Below are 16,116 nucleotides of genomic sequence, written 5' to 3' on the forward strand. Positions count from 1 at the left end.
GGAAAACGGCAGTCGTTATCACACGGGTTTAACACCTCGTGCCAGCTTACGAGTTACCATGTATGTTACTTTGTGGGTGATTATTTTTTGGGGGGATTTTTTTCATTTGCTTATGTATGGCTGATAATTTGGACAACCCATTAGTGACCACTGGGTTGGAGCAATTGTCGTTAAGTGTCTTGCCCAAGGACACATACGCCAACACAATGGTAACAGCGTCGAGCCTTGAACCCATTGCCGTGTAAATACTTGTACACCTGTACAAAAATACGGTCAAACTAAACCGGTGTGGAAAACAGAATTTTACTGCGGTTTGGTTTATTTAATTTGTCTTCGCCTGTTTTTTTCATTTTTGAAACCAAAGTAAACCCAGAGCCATAGAAATACCGAGTAGTCCAACCCATTGTTACGTAAAACACAAATTGAACGGCAATTTGGGTCCAAAATAACACAGTAGGTATAGGGAAAATGTATGTTTTTCGGTAAATTACAGAAAAACTTGAGCCTAAAAACAAATTTAAAGGTTGAAAAATGTAAAAAACATGTGTTATTTGTTTTCTGTGTCAAAAAAAGTCAAAAATGGAATTAGAAGCGGTTGATTTGCGACATTTTAGTCATTTAATGCGGCTAAATTTATACATTTTTTCTAAAAAATGTTTGGTAAGGTAAATAGAAGCTGTTTTACACCTTCCCACAATAGGAAAACACAAACAAAACTTAACAGGTTCGTTTAAACCCATTGTCAAAGTCACCACTTTTGCTCTATTTTGGACACACATAGACGGCAGTTGGACTACTCGGTGTTTATACGACTCTGGGTCTTACAACCTTTAGATTGTGGCGCAAAGTCTAGATGGCACGTATTTAGGGATGCACATTACAGAATTTCGAATCCATGAGATTCGAATCCTTTTGTATTCGAATCTTATTACGGGATTCGGTATTCTGTTTAATGACGTCATTACACGTCATCTCATATACTATAGTAACAATTTTTGAAACTTATTAATTTTGAAAAAAAATATTTTTGTGTTTGTGGGACTTTCGAGAGTAAACGTTTCGTAACGTCTTTTCATAGCCTGCTATACGTTTCATGACGCAAAAACTACCCAATAGTACAATTTTTGATCATTTTACAGCTCATGACCCAACAAGGCTGCTATGAAAGGGTCAATAAACTGACTTTTGTGGGTAAAATTTCTTTTTCCTATAAATATAAAAAGATTCGAAATTCTAGATTCGGAATTCTAGATTCGAAATAAAGTATTCTAGGATATCCTAGAATACCTAATTATTCTGTAATGTGCATCCCTACATGTATTAAGCCCTAGCACCGGCATAAGTTTGCCAGTATAACATTGCTGTCGTTGTATTATGTGTGTTGTGTCTATCGCCCTTACACTGCCAAACTGAAAAAATAAAATATATTTAGACCATTTAAGAATGATCTCTGACATCTGTCAATGTGGATTTAAATAAGAAATTTGGCAGGACCGGGGAAAAAGTGGCAGGACCGAGGAAAAAGTGGCAGGACTGAGGAAAAAACGGCAGGACCGGAAAAAATACTGGCAGGACCGGAAAAAATACTGGCAGGACCGAGGGGAACACTGACAGGACCGAGGAAAAAATGGCAGGACTAAGGAAAAAATAGTGGCAGGATTTGAAAAAAAGTGGCAGGACCGGGAAAAAATAGCGGCAGGACCGTGAAAAAAAGCGGCATGACCGGGGAGGAAAAGTGGCAGGGCCGAGAAAAAAAAGTGGCATGACCGGGGTAAAAAAGTGGCAGGGCGTACCGGCCGCGCTTCTGTCACGACCTCACCTCGCCGACTGAGAGAACGTATTACCGCCATGGTTAAAGTGGGAACACTCGTTCGTCGTCTTAATGAAATGCGCATTTCTTCAACAGCTTCATCTGTTTGGCAGTGAAGGTTAGTTCGTATATGACAAAGATTAAAATTAACTAGAAAAGGAACAAGTATTTTATCAGAGAACGAGAGAAGTTTATACAAAGTCAAGCATAAAATGCTCGACCATATATACCGCACGCGTTTCCGAACAGATTAGAGAATTGACTGAGTTTTAAGACAATACCCATATTAACTACTTGGTATAATGTGTTGTTTATTAAGAAATTAGTAGAAAATCGTACTTCTAGACACCACGCCATCTCCGTGGCATAAACAAAAACATAAGTTATAAATAGGTTTTGTTTTTTCAGGATTTAATTTGGCAATAATGAATAGCACATTAACACAAAATTTACCAAGGCAAGGCGGAACGATGCAGTTGGGATATTCTGACCCAGGAATGGTCAATCAACCTGAAATAATGGCTGTCAATCAAAATGTCATGCCTGCCCAGATACCCCAAGTTCCTCCAGGGCAGATGCAGGGTGGTGGGACGATTCCATTATCATTGTTGGTTGACTTTGTGGTCCACAAAACCTACCATGATATAACCGTCATGGCCGACCTGCTGCCGAGTAAATCGGACCTCGAAAGGAAAATATCGGTCGCTCAATTTGCGTCGAGATATCGCCAGCTTTTCATTCGCTTGTTTAGTCTTGTGAAATGGGCAAGCTCTGTGGACAAAGTTGTGAAATGTGGAGATATTTCTTCGTTTTTGGATCATCAGGTAATCAATACATTGTCCCCCTTTTTCCATTTGTATTACTGGCTTATACCAACTTCATAGATAATGTGTGACACACATGATCATGTAAAAGTCTATATCTATAGTAAACATCACTGACCTATTTCCTGGGATTTGTCAGAGTAATCATTTATGTTTGTTAACTTCATGTAGATAATAAAGAATCAAGTTGTATAAAATTACCCTTATCTCTTAAATTTTAACTAGATAATTTTGTTTTCCTATCAGGCAATGTTGTTCGTGGATACAGCAGACAAGCTTTACCAGCTTTCAAACCAGCTTGTTATCCAAGCAAGACTTCCTAACTTTTCTATTCCAACGGCTGTCGATGTTTTAACAAATGGGTCATATACAAGACTGCCCACTTGTATTCGGGACAGTGTAATTCCTCCAAAAGCAATACTTCCATCTGAAAGAAAAGCAACTTTAAAACGCATCCAACAAATTGTGCTCTTCCGTCTTGTTACTGAAGTGATACCACCTCAAATTAAAGATCTAGCAGTGGAAGGCGGAATCGTGCATCTAACTGTGCCGGGTAAATTCAAAGCATCTCTCACATTGATGGGTGACAGTGACAATCTCCCATGGAGACTGATCAAGCTTGAGTTTCTGGTTCATGACAAAGAAGTTGGTGGTGGTCGCACCTTGGTCCACGATCTGCAGGTCAACTACATTCATGAGCTTGTACAATCAAGGTTGATCTCAAACAAAACCCCGTTTGTTGATTTGTTTGATATTCTTCACTCATTTAGTCTTTCACTTCAACTTGAGGTTTTGCAAGCACAAGCTGAAAGATCGCGGTCACGTTGGAATAAGTTTGTAAATGTTGAGGAATATTCTCCTGGTCAGAAGCTGCTTATGTCGTACTGGACGTTAAATGCAAACAAACCTGGGAAAACCCGGTACTCTGTCACTGTCCAACAATGTCCAACAGATTCAACCAAACCTCTTCAGGTAAGATTATTTAACTTGTTTTACACATATAAGTCTGTAATGTTTATTACTTATAAATACCATTAGCAAAGTAAAGTTCCTAATAAAATTGCCTAATCCAGAGCAAATACTTTTAAGCTGCTTATATTTTAACCTAAACCAATATTAATTTTTTTAAAGATTTTTTTGATTACAGGTGATTCATACACCTAAACTGCCCCTGGATGATATCAAGTTAGTTGAAGCTGCTTCTCATATCAACCATCTGTCACTTGAGCAACTAACACACCAGGTTATGTACGTCCGCTCACTGCATTTCCTTCTTCAAGTGAAGGACATGCTTCATAAACACAGAAAGTAAGAGTTGTATGAATTATTTTGAACTAAATTGATGTAACAAAATATTAAAACGCTTGTTAAGTTGTAATTCATTATTTTTTGTTACAGAAAAGATCAATCCTACATTGTACGTAACTCTGTGGATCAACCAGTTATTTTGGTTGTCCCGTTATTGAATAATTCAGCACGGAACAGTTTACGAATATACGTGGATCTACAAACAGGGATGTTGGTTCCTTCCTTATATGGAGTGGATGTTAGTCAGCTTGAGAATGTAAGATGACTAGGTTTACATTAAGTTCTATGTTGTTTAAGTTTGTTTTTAACTTTTTTACAGCACTGGTGTTATTTTTTTAACCGAAACATGTAAAAAGAAATTCGTATGTTACACATACTCTGTCATGTTTATATTAAAACTGACCAGAAAATCTGTAGTGTGGCTTAGACATGTTTACCTACCAGGCTATCATATTAGATATTACTGGCACTTTTAAGTTTTAACCAAACATTTTTTCAACATAAATAACTCATTTTGTAAACCACTTTATACAGTGATTAGGTTTGACTTTTTTACAATTTTTGACATTTTGTGGATTAACCTTTCAGATGGAAAAGGAAATCAATGAAAACCAGAAGAACCTCTTGACTTGGATATCTACATTACACTACCAGCTACTCAGGCAGTTGTGTAAAAATGCTGTACAACATTTACCAGTTGTTTATCTCGATATGGTGCCAGTTTTAGAGAAGTCTCCTGCTGTTAAAGGTTTTTAAAAAAACTTTATTATTTTGCCTAATCACCTTTATACATAACCACATAAATACTTTTCCAAGTTTTGCTTTAGATTACAAAAAGAAACACTATATTTTGACTAATAATCGTATACCTTCTAAGTTGTGGTCCATCAATTACTATTATTATTCTAAATTCTACCATACCTACCAGATGATCCTGGCAGGATTTACATCAGATTAAACCACCACCCCTCCTATTACCTCATTGTTGAATTTCACATTGCTGGAGAAACAAACAACAAATATAAACTCATGAAAACATCTTCTCCAACTGGATTTCAGAAGCTACAAAATCCCAGAGGGTTGGAAATTGACTCTGTGGTTGATTTGCATTATCTGTTTGATCAAACTGGGTAAGCTTTCATGAATATTAGGATATTTACTTAGTTCAAGATAGGTTTTGGGCAAGTTTGGGGCCAAACAAAAGCTTGTATATTATCATCATTAAGGTTTCTGCTTTGTAATTTTGTGATTACTTATTTGAAATATTTGTCTATTGACCAATGGAAACATTGAGTGCTTGTAAAAGCAGCCAAATTTTAAAGATGTAATTGTGCATATAGTTTTTTTGAAGACGTTATAATTTATACCCTTTATTTGTACAACAGTAATTTGGCTTTCAGATTGGAAAAGAATGAAGATTGTGTAAAAGAGCTTATCAAAATGATCTCCATTTGTGAATCACGCATTCCATTTATATCTTTGCTGCAAGGCATAGCTGGTGAGGAAGGAATCATTCATCAAGGGGTTTATGAGGAGGAGAACTTGGCTCTGGTCTGCAAGCTTAAAACTCTTCCCAAAGTATCTGGAACAAACGAATTAACAACTGAAATCCTACATGATTCAATCTTAGAATGCAGTTTCCGAATTCAAGAGCGTATAACTCAAATGTGGGTCGCTGAAATCTTGATCAAGTCTTTGTTTCCCTCCAACGATGTGGGTGTCGATCGTGTAATGTTGACCTACGATGCTTTCGGTGGGCAAGCAAATAATCCCAAACCAAACGTGATCAAATCTTTCGTGGAGGATTGGTCTTGCATTGTACGTTTGTTTGGGCTGGCCTTTGCATACAAACAAGCTCAGAAGCAACACACATCCCTGCCTGAGGTTCATTCCTACAATTACAAGTCAATAACCCTCAAATATGGTGCAGACTCTCAGTTCTTCGTCACCGTTAGTTGGTCTTCTCAGGAAAAGAAGTTTAAGCTATCCTTCGGCTGTTGTGGCCATAACTCTACCAGCAACGGTCATTGTATTACCCAGCATTACATCAGTGAAGGTTTTAATAGCGATCCAGACCTGGCAAAGTTGCTGTATGTATTGAAGGACACCAGTTCACCACTTCAATCCCTAACACGGCTTCCAACCACCCCCCTGTTGGGCGTGAACCAAAAAATAACAATCGGGGAACAGATGTTCACTCTCACAGCTCAAACTGCTACTGTGGTTCGTGTGACTTTCTTCTCATCCTACAGCATTAATATTTACCTTCACAGTCATGGTAAGGTGAGCATACAGGACGGTGCGTTTTCCCAATTCGATTATTCTAAAGTTAAGAACGGTAGCATCCCAATACCTGGTCTATGCTCTTTCTTGAGTCGATTTCAAGAACAAAATGAAGTTCGTTACAAGTCGGACACTGAGAAAGACAACCCACCTTCTCCAGATCAAGCTGCATTAAACTCATCACAGAATATGTATGGCCTGGTGGATGTTACTCCTGCTTCATGGTCAGGATCCCAGCCCACTGTGCTCTCTCATGCAGGCCTACATTCACTTTGTTTGAAGGTTCCAAACGTGCATCATACATCAGCAACACAGCTCGAAATGTTCTTCGCTGCAGCTATCGTGAAAAGGCATCTGGTGAAGTGTGTGCGCGCCATTGAAGTTGGGCCTGGTGTGCAGGCCATGATTGAAGGCGCAGACGATTCCTTGTCAGCTGTATTCATCGCACGATCTTTACAGTTCACTTGCCAGCCACACCCACAACACCTTCGTTTGGTTCTCTCTGTCCAGCGTGCCCAGCAAGAGAACTGGTCACAGGACGATCTGCAAACTCTGGAAAAATACTTCGACGCCCGTATCGCAGGCTCACCGTACAGATACAACGTAGTAGCATCGTACGTTAACATGATCTTTGCACCTCCACATATTCTACGTGACTTCATTCACCTTATGCGATTGGAACTAACCGGACGCAACGTCACAGCGATGCAGCCGAATATCAAATGGAACATGAGTCTCTGCCTCACCTCACCCCCGAGAGTCCCTCTACTGCTAGGTCAGCCTTCCATCCTCATAAAAGACAAGGTTCTCATGTTTGTCCAGTTAACGCAAGCGATCCAGCAAACCAACGCACCAGGTACAATCGTGGTGCCGTTTTTACATGAAAGACAGAACAACTTGGTCCAAGTCCTTCCTCATGCAATGAGTGCTCAAACTCAACAAACTCGTAACTTGCAGCACGTCTCCAGCTTCCTAAAACGACTAGAGGACATAAGAAACCAACAGACAATAAACGATCCTAATTACTTGACCGTCACTGTCCGGTATTTAATGGAGAATCTTACTTTCCCTTAACTGTTGTCATAATACAATATTGAAATAATAAAATTCAATCTGGTTTCTGCTGAAATTGCTATTTTGTGGTTTTGTGTGCGAAGTGAAAGAATCAAGTCCTGTGTAAAGATAGATAAATAACCACAAACACAGTTTTTAAACATACAAGCTTTCTGTATTTAACATTAGCAGCAGCTGTAAATTAGAGCTAACAACCCATGTGGAAAAATCTATTTTCTGGGTCTATGCAATGCTGTTAAGCCTACAGAGTGGCATATTATGCATATATATAATGAAGTTAGCCTACATGCAGTAAATACATCAAATTTGAATGTATATGGTATGCATGGCACGGGTATAAGGTATAAGGTCTTAATTGCGAACGCGACATATTTTCTCAAAGTTACATTCTTGTCTTGAACCGGGAATAAATTCCTCATATCTCCTTAAGAAATCCTGCATTGGGCAAAAGTAGTTGCCATCCCATTCTACAAACCTTGAACATGAAGGTGGCACCACCAGTTTCTCGTTATGGTAAACCTCCACAGAATATCTATCATTATTTGCCCTTGCGTTTTCGCACCTGTAAGAACAATCATTAACATTGAAAGACTTTTTAATCTGCTGTTTTTACTGCCAGATGTAATATATTTTAGGGACTGCTTAAAAAAGTCAGGATTCTGTCCATTGATTACCAACTTTTATTACCAGCAAACATATGAACTCACTTGTAAAGAACAAATGCAAGGTTCCCTGCGCTCGGTATAGTACGTGCTGATCGGAATCGTGTTTTCTGTCCGACGAAGTAATCACCGTTCCTTAGAGGGTTACCTGTCTGAAATGGGTTTAATTATTCATAATTTATTTTTAATGAAAGGTGGTACAAAAATAATGTGTCAATGTATTTATAAACTCTTGGTGCAAGGGTATTGCACTTGTTTTTTAACGGCACTTCTAACATTCATTTGCGCACCAACATTTTAACATTTTATATAATATAATGTTGTCTTACTTGAAATAATCCAAGATTTTCGCCGACAGAGAGTATTGTCGTCACGTGACCAAAACGGAAGGCTCCCATTGGATGATCTCCCCCGGTTCTGTCAGCCTCTACTGCATCATTTAAGTTTCCAATGATGTCTTTTGCGAGAGGACAGCTCTGTTTGTATGTGACTTCATTTAGGCTAGTTCGCAGACCGGTCTCTTTCAAATCGCTTGCATATTCAAACCCTGGAAATATGAATGTATTTACCCAAGGGCATGGCAATGACAGTCTTTATAACGCGGAAGTTTCCAAAGATATAACTTTGTCGGTAATTGTTTTTCCCTTTTTTGACTGACAACTGGGCAACCCATTATAAATGACTACTGGGTTTCAGTTATGTCTGATAGATGTTTTTGTGCAAGAACACTCAAATCTACACTTGTGGCAGCTTTAAACATAATACAAACAAATACGACACTTCACCAAATTCAAAACTTACTTTTTAAATCTAAGCGGCTGAACAGTGAGCACCAGGGACCATTAACTGTCTCCACCCGTTGTTGGAGATAACAAATTTCATAAAATATAAAAACCAACTTCTTGGTGACAATGCTGACTGGAACACCAAGGCGAGTCGCAATCAGATTTCTTGCTCTGCCACCAAAACCTGTTTTAGGAAACGTTTACTTAGCCTGGATATACTCTATTTTAAAAAAAGTCATACATAGTCTCTCTCTCAGGTCATATAAAGTATGTTGTATTAATTTTAAGGCAACTTTATACATATATATTTTATCATATATGATGTTATATACCAAATATACAGATATTTTATTACGTTTGTGTAAAGAAAAAAAACTAATACTCTTTTAAGCACGCTTATTGTTGGTCTTAGTAATGGCGGAACAAATAGGGAGAAAATGTTTAAGAAATCGTTATGATTAAAATACCTCGATTTCTTAAAAAAAATCTGTTGAATTGTAAAAATCGTTCATCATTGTCGAAAACTTGGGTCTGATATTTCAGGCAATTTTTGTAGGATCGAATTATTGAAGAAGTTACATTTTTTCCTTCTACCTGATTGAAACAATGAGTGGTACTTGAGTATTATGCAGTAAATGTTACAGTAAAGTGACTTGAACCTCTAGGTTAGCTTCATTTGTTCTTTGACCCAGAATTTCTTCCGCAAAAACTTGCATGGAGTCAATAGTTCGAGGAAAATCAGAACTCAAAAAGCTGCAAAGAAGTAATCTTATGTTAATAAACCATCATTTTGTACTAATATGAATAACTCTGCTTCCTGTATGTCTACAATCTGCTTGCACTGTGTCTATCTAGATTCTTTATCTTTAATAACTTTTACATAAACAAGCCTTAAAACAGTGTATAACATGTGAAACCCTATATTGGGTTGCATTCCATCAGATCTTTATCATGGTTACGTCACCTGTATTTATTTGGCTTGGCATTTTCTGGGAAAAGCTCCGGCAGCATCCTTTTAAACCTCCTTGCGATTCCTCTAATCTCCTCATCCCCGTAATCGGTTTGGTTTCGGTTTATCGATGAATTCGTCCAAACTCTCCAATTACGAAGAGCCTAAATATAAATACTCAAGCGATTATTAGATGGTAAAAGTCACCCACTAAGTCACATTCATGTGGTAACTTGTAAGAACACACGTGGTGTATAAAACAGAGCACCTGTGTTATCACGACTGTCGTTGCCCTGCCATGTCAGGATAAAGGGGTTTAATTCATTAGGAATAGGAACCCATTTATTAACGATCGAATGTAGTGTTAAAAACTATAGGTAGAAATATGTTGCTTTTATTACAAAGCAAGCGAAGATCTCACTTGAATATCTTTACTGCAGAGAGTTGCCGTGCCAAGTGTATTAATCTGCCTTGCCAATTGAAAAAGACGTTGATTCTTGGCATGAATACCTTTGTGTGGGTACCTTGAACCATGTCTTGCTACTATGTAGACGTACAATGGTCTGCAACCTACAGGTGTGTATAATAATTAGTTAAATATATTTTTGTTATTTTGACTACTATGCTCAGTGTCTGAAGTCAGTGTCTTAGCATTTTACAAAATAACAATTGCTGCAAACTTTTGTAACTTTTTTGGACTCTTCTGATCAAGCTTCGGGTCCCATATTAAAGGGACCCAGTGGGGCCCAGTATTGGTTAGTAAGCACTATGAATATAACACTAGAGTACAAAGTGGAATTATAACTCACCTCTCATGTGTGCTCGTGTCTTTGGTAGTTCTCCTCGTACATGTTTGTATAATGTCCTCGAGCCAAAGTAAGGATAGAAGTTTGATCCGTACTTTGGGTCATCTGAGCAAAGACTCACAGGTTGGGCATCTTGACAAATGAATGTCCTGAAAGTGCAGATGAGCAGAAATAACGACACTGCAAGAAAATCCCTCATTTTAACCAATGTTTTTCGGTATACAACTGCTTAGAGTTAGTGTTGCAGCAATTGACGTTGAAACGATTGCAACAGAACTTAATACAGTTTGATTACTTCCAGCGGGCTTCCATGGCTTTCACACGTATTTCAAACTCAATAATAAATGTAGTTGTTAGTTTTTCGCCGAGGCATTTCAGTGCATTTGGTTTGAATAGTCCGTATCACCGCATTATTGGTTCCGGTATCCGAAAGAACAACCACTTTAGCATCCGGTGGAAAACCGAGGGGATTTCAAATGTGTCCTGTTACGTGTTGTAGCTTATATGGTATCTACTACCAGTAACCAAATGTATTTTCCAAACTGGCTTCCCTTAACTGTTCATAGCATTTCGCTGCAAAAGATGAGTCGCATCAAACAACCGCACATACCAAATGACGAAAATATAAATCATTCAGAAATATTGGGAAATATGTAGTTAGCTGTAGAAAATACAGTTCTTTGAGAATATAGACTAGCTTTCAAGTTCAGTAAATTTGTAAACGCTGCTGGTCTCTTCCAACGCTTACGACGTTTTTAGTCCCCACCAACGCCTGCGACGAATTTTTCTATGAGCTTTCTAGTTACGAGAAAGGGGAAACCCCATGTAATTTCGACTGGCATTACATGTGGAATTAAGTTGCTGCGTTAAAAAACCTAGGATATTAAAACAGAGTACAATTTGTACCATAGTCCATATAAAAATACATTGGTTTAGTGTGTATCATGATTCGCGATAAGAAAATGAAGAAAAAGTTCGGAAAAACTGAAACAAATTCAGATGGTTTAAACTTGGATGACGTCATTGCTCTTGGTGGTGACGAAGAAGATTTTAAGTTGCTCCAAGATGTAGATAACGGAGAAAATACTGTTATTAAAACTACAGATACTTTTAAAGTAAGTAGTTTTGGGATAATTTACTACAGAAAGTTAAATTTGTTTAGCCAGAAGCCATATAATAGGTGTATAGGGTGACATCACGATTTTGGATTGTTTTAAACATCATATGTCATAGCGCCAAATCAAGTCGTTTAGTGCATTAAAACGTCATCCTATATCCTCTAAAAAAATTAAAAATGTGATACCTATGCCAGATATAGAATATCATGCTGTGTAGTTTAGAGACTTACATGGTGTACGACGTGGAGAAAAACACAAATATGTTTGTTTATAGGATGATGAATTCAGCAACTTGATATCTGAGCTTGGTTTTGAAAAGTATCAAGAACCTGTTGTAACCGAAGCAGACAAAAAGAAATCTTCTAAAAATGTCAAAGATAAGAAAGTATCGGCTTCAACAAAATCTGAAGACCTTCGTCCTCTTCCAGTTGACCTAAATAAGATGCCGACTCGACTCTTGGTTAAAACCACAACTCTGTGGCACGAACTTTTCCAAGATGAGCCAGCTGCTAATATATCGAATGAGCAACCTTACCTGAATGTGTTGAAGCAATACGCTGGCAAGTTGTTTGATAATGAGGTGCTTCTTTTCAAGAAGAAAGCTTCTTTGGATGGAAATGTAAAAAAATCCGGGAATGCTCAATGGATGAATACAGTTGCTAAAGCAGGTATGTATATGTGGTGTGTAAGCATTTATGTTGACTAATACACGCTATGGTGCATTCAACCTTATCAAAACTTTAGGTAGCAATAGCACAGTAATTATGCTAAAATATGAAACTGTAGTAATAGATGTGAAAATTAACCAATAATATAATATGAACCAGTACATCACTGCTTGTAACAATGTTTTATTTGTTTGTGGTTTTTATTTTATATTGATTTCCACAGGAACTTTGTCCGATCGTGTTGCTGCTTTGTCTCTCATGGTCCAGGAAGCTCCTATTCATAATTTCCATTCTCTTGAGCTTCTCTCTAATATGGCAAAGAAGAAAGGAAGGAGGGAAGCTATTATGGGTCAGTTGTTATAACTGAAAACTCACACAAGTTTTAACTCTAGTGTATAACTTTATTAAAACATTTACATATATACAATATACAAACATACATAATTTAAACACATATTTTTTAAAGTGAGCAAATTGGTTTGATTTTTTGGTACTTAAAATAATAGTGGATGATGAACCAAGTGTGTCGTGCACATCAGGCTTCTGGTGTGCTGCATTGTGGGGTTTAACTCATACAGAGTACGGTATAAATTTATTTCCACCTTACAACACAGGCTTGGAAGCAATACGAGACTTGATGCTCGGTGATTTGTTGCCTGTTGGAAGAAAACTACGGCCGTTCAGTCAACAAGCCATCAATGTTATGACGCTGTCTTTACAGGTTAGCAGTGTAGAGTAAATCACCTACAACAACCTTGCTAATATATTCAAAGGGCTATGGTTATTGAATGTGTTTTGCTTTTAACTGACCACCAATGAATGTGAAAAGCTATTTTGTTGCTGCTGTTATAATTAGTGAATTTTTTCATGACAACAATCTTTTATAGAATATAATTAGAATATAACACACATTTTAAAGTCAATTTTCATTAGATTTTGTTATTAATCAAAGCAAGTATCTCTTTTTAACTTAGTTGGTTTGGAATACTTACCAACCTTCATAACTACCCAGGCAAAAGATGGAAGTGGTGAATGGTCACTAGAGTCGTGCAGGAGAAGATTAATTATCTGGATATTTGAGCATAAGTTGAAATTAATCTTTGCTTCAATAGTTGAGCACCTTACCACCATGTCGCATGATGCCATGGAAGTATCAAAAACTAAAGGTGAATTTAATGAATAAAAATAGTATATATAGGTGTAACAATAATATTAGATAATGTGTTTGGTAAATAAAACATTCCTGCTTAAACCTATTACAAATGAATAAGGTGAATCAGAACACTTTAAATATGTGACTACCATTGTCCAATATACATTAATGCATGTTAACTTATAACTCCGCTCTATATTTCATGACCACAGCAATGTCGGTGGCGTTGGAACTTCTACAAAGCAAACCCGAGCAAGAGAAAGCTCTTCTGTCACTCATTGTTAACAAACTTGGAGACCCAAAGTAAATATTTTATATATATATAAAAATGTTACTGACTGGCTCTTGTTTTCAAAAACAGCTCTCCTGGCATTAGTTGTGTTTTGACGTCCTATATAGGCGTCTTCTTCAGGGTGAATGAATGAACATTGTGAAGTGTTTTATTTTAAAAACATTCCTTCCGTCCAATTTAATTAACGGAATTATTCAAATTATTAAATGCAAATATAAACTTCAGATTTAAGATTGCCTCGAAATCTCTACACATGCTCAACTGTGTTGTTGCGCAACATCCAATGATGCAAGAGATCATTGTGACCGAGGTTCGGGACCTTCTACTTCGACCAAACCTTGCAGCTCGTGCCCAATATTATTGCATTTGTTTCCTTAGTGCTCAGATGCTTTCACACGAAAGGTAAAGTTTCATTTTTTGTTTTGTTTGATTGACCGAAATACTCTGTGTGTTTTGTGTATAAGAAGTCACCCATGTTATAACTCGACAGTAAGCATTAGGTGTATGAATACACCATGTGTGTCTGGTGTATAAGAAGACACCCATGTTGATGTTATTACTGAGCAGTGAGCATCATATGTATGAATACACCATGTGTGCCTGGTGTAAAAAAACAATTGTATTATGACTTGACAGTCCACACAAGGTGCATAAACACAACATGCCAATTAGCTTAGTATAAACATGAGTAAATATTATGCTGTGATACACCATGTTAATAATATTTATCTTCCCATGAAACTTTATAGAAAAGAAGTTGCCCTAAAGCTTGTACAAATCTACATGAGCTTCTTCAAAGCAAGTTTAAAAAAGAAATCAACAAGTAACAAGATGTTAAGTGCTCTGTTGACAGGTGGGTAAGATTGTATGGATTAGTTGAATTGCATAATAGAGTTAGGTCTGAATAAACACTTAAAAATAGTTGGGCAGCTTTGAATGCAAATTTGGTACAAGCCAGTGACATTGACATAATCATATCCCATACATGGTCTCTACAACACATACATTATTGCAATTAAAGTGATTAGGCATCTATGTCTTTTTGGTGTATAAGATGCCATGATCTAAATTGCCTGTTTGGCTGAGAGCATGAGGTGTATGAAAAAAGTAATGTTTCTAGTATAAGAAGACTTCTTCAAAAACATTCTTCACATAAGGTGTATAAAATATAAAATCACCACATTTTTAAATCTCTAATTTCTCTCTAGGTATAAACAGAGCTTTTCCATTCACTGATTCGTCTGAGAAAGGAATCACAGAAGAACTGAACATTCTATTCAAGACTGTTCACGTTGCCAGTCTTAGTACAACAGTGCAGGCTCTAATTTTGCTCTACCAGGTGAGATAGAAGATGAACATATAGATGGAAAGTCTGGTGGTTTGAGGTCTTAGTTTCTAGGGAAACCTTATAAATGAATTTGTGTGACTCTGTTAACATGAAACAAAATACAAAAAGATATGTGTAACTAGTCTTAATAATTGATTACAACACTGTAAATACATAAAAATACAACATTTTTTCCCAGGTATACAACTCACGAAATGAGGTACCTGATCGTTTCCACAATGCTTTCTATGCAAGCATTCTTCATACGGAGCTACCTACTTGTACGCACCGACACCCCATGTTTCTCAATCTATTGTACAGGTAAATGCAACTAAGTCCTTTACACTGTTATAGGTTTGTGTAAAGACTAATGCACAAAGTCGTATAATGATTAACTAATGACTGTTATTAAATACGACATGGTATGGCTTTACCATTTAAAAAATTTACGAAGTTAGATTGTTTTATGGTTTTGTATCCAACACACGGCATTTAAAATAAAAATGCTGCACCCAAACAATGGGCACTTACTAGAACAACTGACATTTGAAAAACAGCATAAAAACAGATTTTAGATGTTATCTCTGTAGTTTATATATTCTATTCCTGCAGCATGACACGTCATGGGACCTATGGTTTCGGCCAGAATTTGGCTATTATTTAATTAATTTCATATATCGGTCCTATATTTAGATCAATGAAAGCTGATGTATGTGAACCACGTGTTCATGCTTACGTTAAACGCTTACTTCAATCAACTACATTACAACTTCCATCATACTGTGCTGCCGTGCTTACCATGGTGGATGAACTCTGTAAAGTGAGGCCAGCACTCAAGTATTCGTTTCTTGGATCAAAGTTGGAAGGTGGGAGCTCACTCAAGGATGAGATGGATGATGATGGACAGGAGCATTTTATGGATGTTAAGGAAGATTCAGATGAGGAGACTGGGTGAGGATAGTTGTTGAGTTTCATTAACGTTAAATGTGTTGTGAGCTGTATTGCTGTTTGTAATAGGCGAGGTTAGAGCTGTGTGCGATTGTGAGCTTTGGAATTA

At 37.2% G+C, this 16,116-nt stretch overlaps 3 protein-coding genes across 4 annotated transcripts in view; 2 read left to right on the forward strand and 1 right to left on the reverse strand.

The window, feature by feature from the left end:
- The first annotated feature begins 1,836 nt into the window (after window positions 1-1,836).
- On the forward strand, window positions 1,837-7,357 carry LOC100175672 (mediator of RNA polymerase II transcription subunit 14-like). 2 transcript variants are annotated; one of them, XM_009861955.3, is made up of 8 exons: window positions 1,837-1,928; window positions 2,268-2,634; window positions 2,881-3,606; window positions 3,782-3,942; window positions 4,033-4,198; window positions 4,531-4,690; window positions 4,871-5,072; window positions 5,343-7,357. In XM_009861955.3, the coding sequence occupies exons 2-8, from the start codon at window positions 2,281-2,283 to the stop codon at window positions 7,297-7,299; spliced, it is 3,726 nt and encodes a 1,241-aa protein (XP_009860257.1). In that variant the 5' UTR covers window positions 1,837-1,928; window positions 2,268-2,280; the 3' UTR covers window positions 7,300-7,357. The 2 variants fall into 2 exon arrangements, with proteins under 2 accessions (XP_009860257.1, XP_002125720.2); XM_002125684.4 differs by having other exon boundaries at window positions 1,844-1,928; window positions 2,219-2,634.
- Window positions 7,358-7,431: 74 nt separating this feature from the next.
- On the reverse strand, window positions 7,432-11,106 carry LOC100185018 (multiple inositol polyphosphate phosphatase 1-like). Its single transcript, XM_002131676.4, has 9 exons — window positions 10,505-11,106; window positions 10,117-10,265; window positions 9,711-9,859; window positions 9,406-9,499; window positions 9,214-9,340; window positions 8,763-8,930; window positions 8,291-8,508; window positions 8,007-8,113; window positions 7,432-7,861 (listed from the first exon to the last, which is right to left on the reverse strand). Exons 1-9 carry the CDS (start codon window positions 10,698-10,700, stop codon window positions 7,651-7,653), a joined length of 1,419 nt encoding a protein of 472 aa, XP_002131712.1. The 5' UTR covers window positions 10,701-11,106; the 3' UTR covers window positions 7,432-7,650.
- Window positions 11,107-11,378: 272 nt separating this feature from the next.
- cbf (transcription factor protein) overlaps window positions 11,379-16,116 on the forward strand; it is a gene marked incomplete in the record, with an annotated part of 6,184 nt that continues 1,446 nt past the window's right edge. Inside the window, 11 exon segments of the mRNA NM_001078199.1 lie at window positions 11,379-11,616; window positions 11,894-12,287; window positions 12,511-12,636; window positions 12,902-13,008; window positions 13,300-13,453; window positions 13,653-13,743; window positions 13,958-14,134; window positions 14,482-14,585; window positions 14,941-15,071; window positions 15,259-15,380; window positions 15,753-16,008. Coding sequence (NP_001071667.1) covers window positions 11,446-11,616; window positions 11,894-12,287; window positions 12,511-12,636; window positions 12,902-13,008; window positions 13,300-13,453; window positions 13,653-13,743; window positions 13,958-14,134; window positions 14,482-14,585; window positions 14,941-15,071; window positions 15,259-15,380; window positions 15,753-16,008 — 1,833 coding nt within the window.

The sequence above is a fragment of the Ciona intestinalis genome, chromosome 11 (genome assembly GCF_000224145.3).
Source record: "Ciona intestinalis chromosome 11, KH, whole genome shotgun sequence".
Taxonomy (NCBI): Eukaryota; Metazoa; Chordata; class Ascidiacea; order Phlebobranchia; family Cionidae; genus Ciona; species Ciona intestinalis.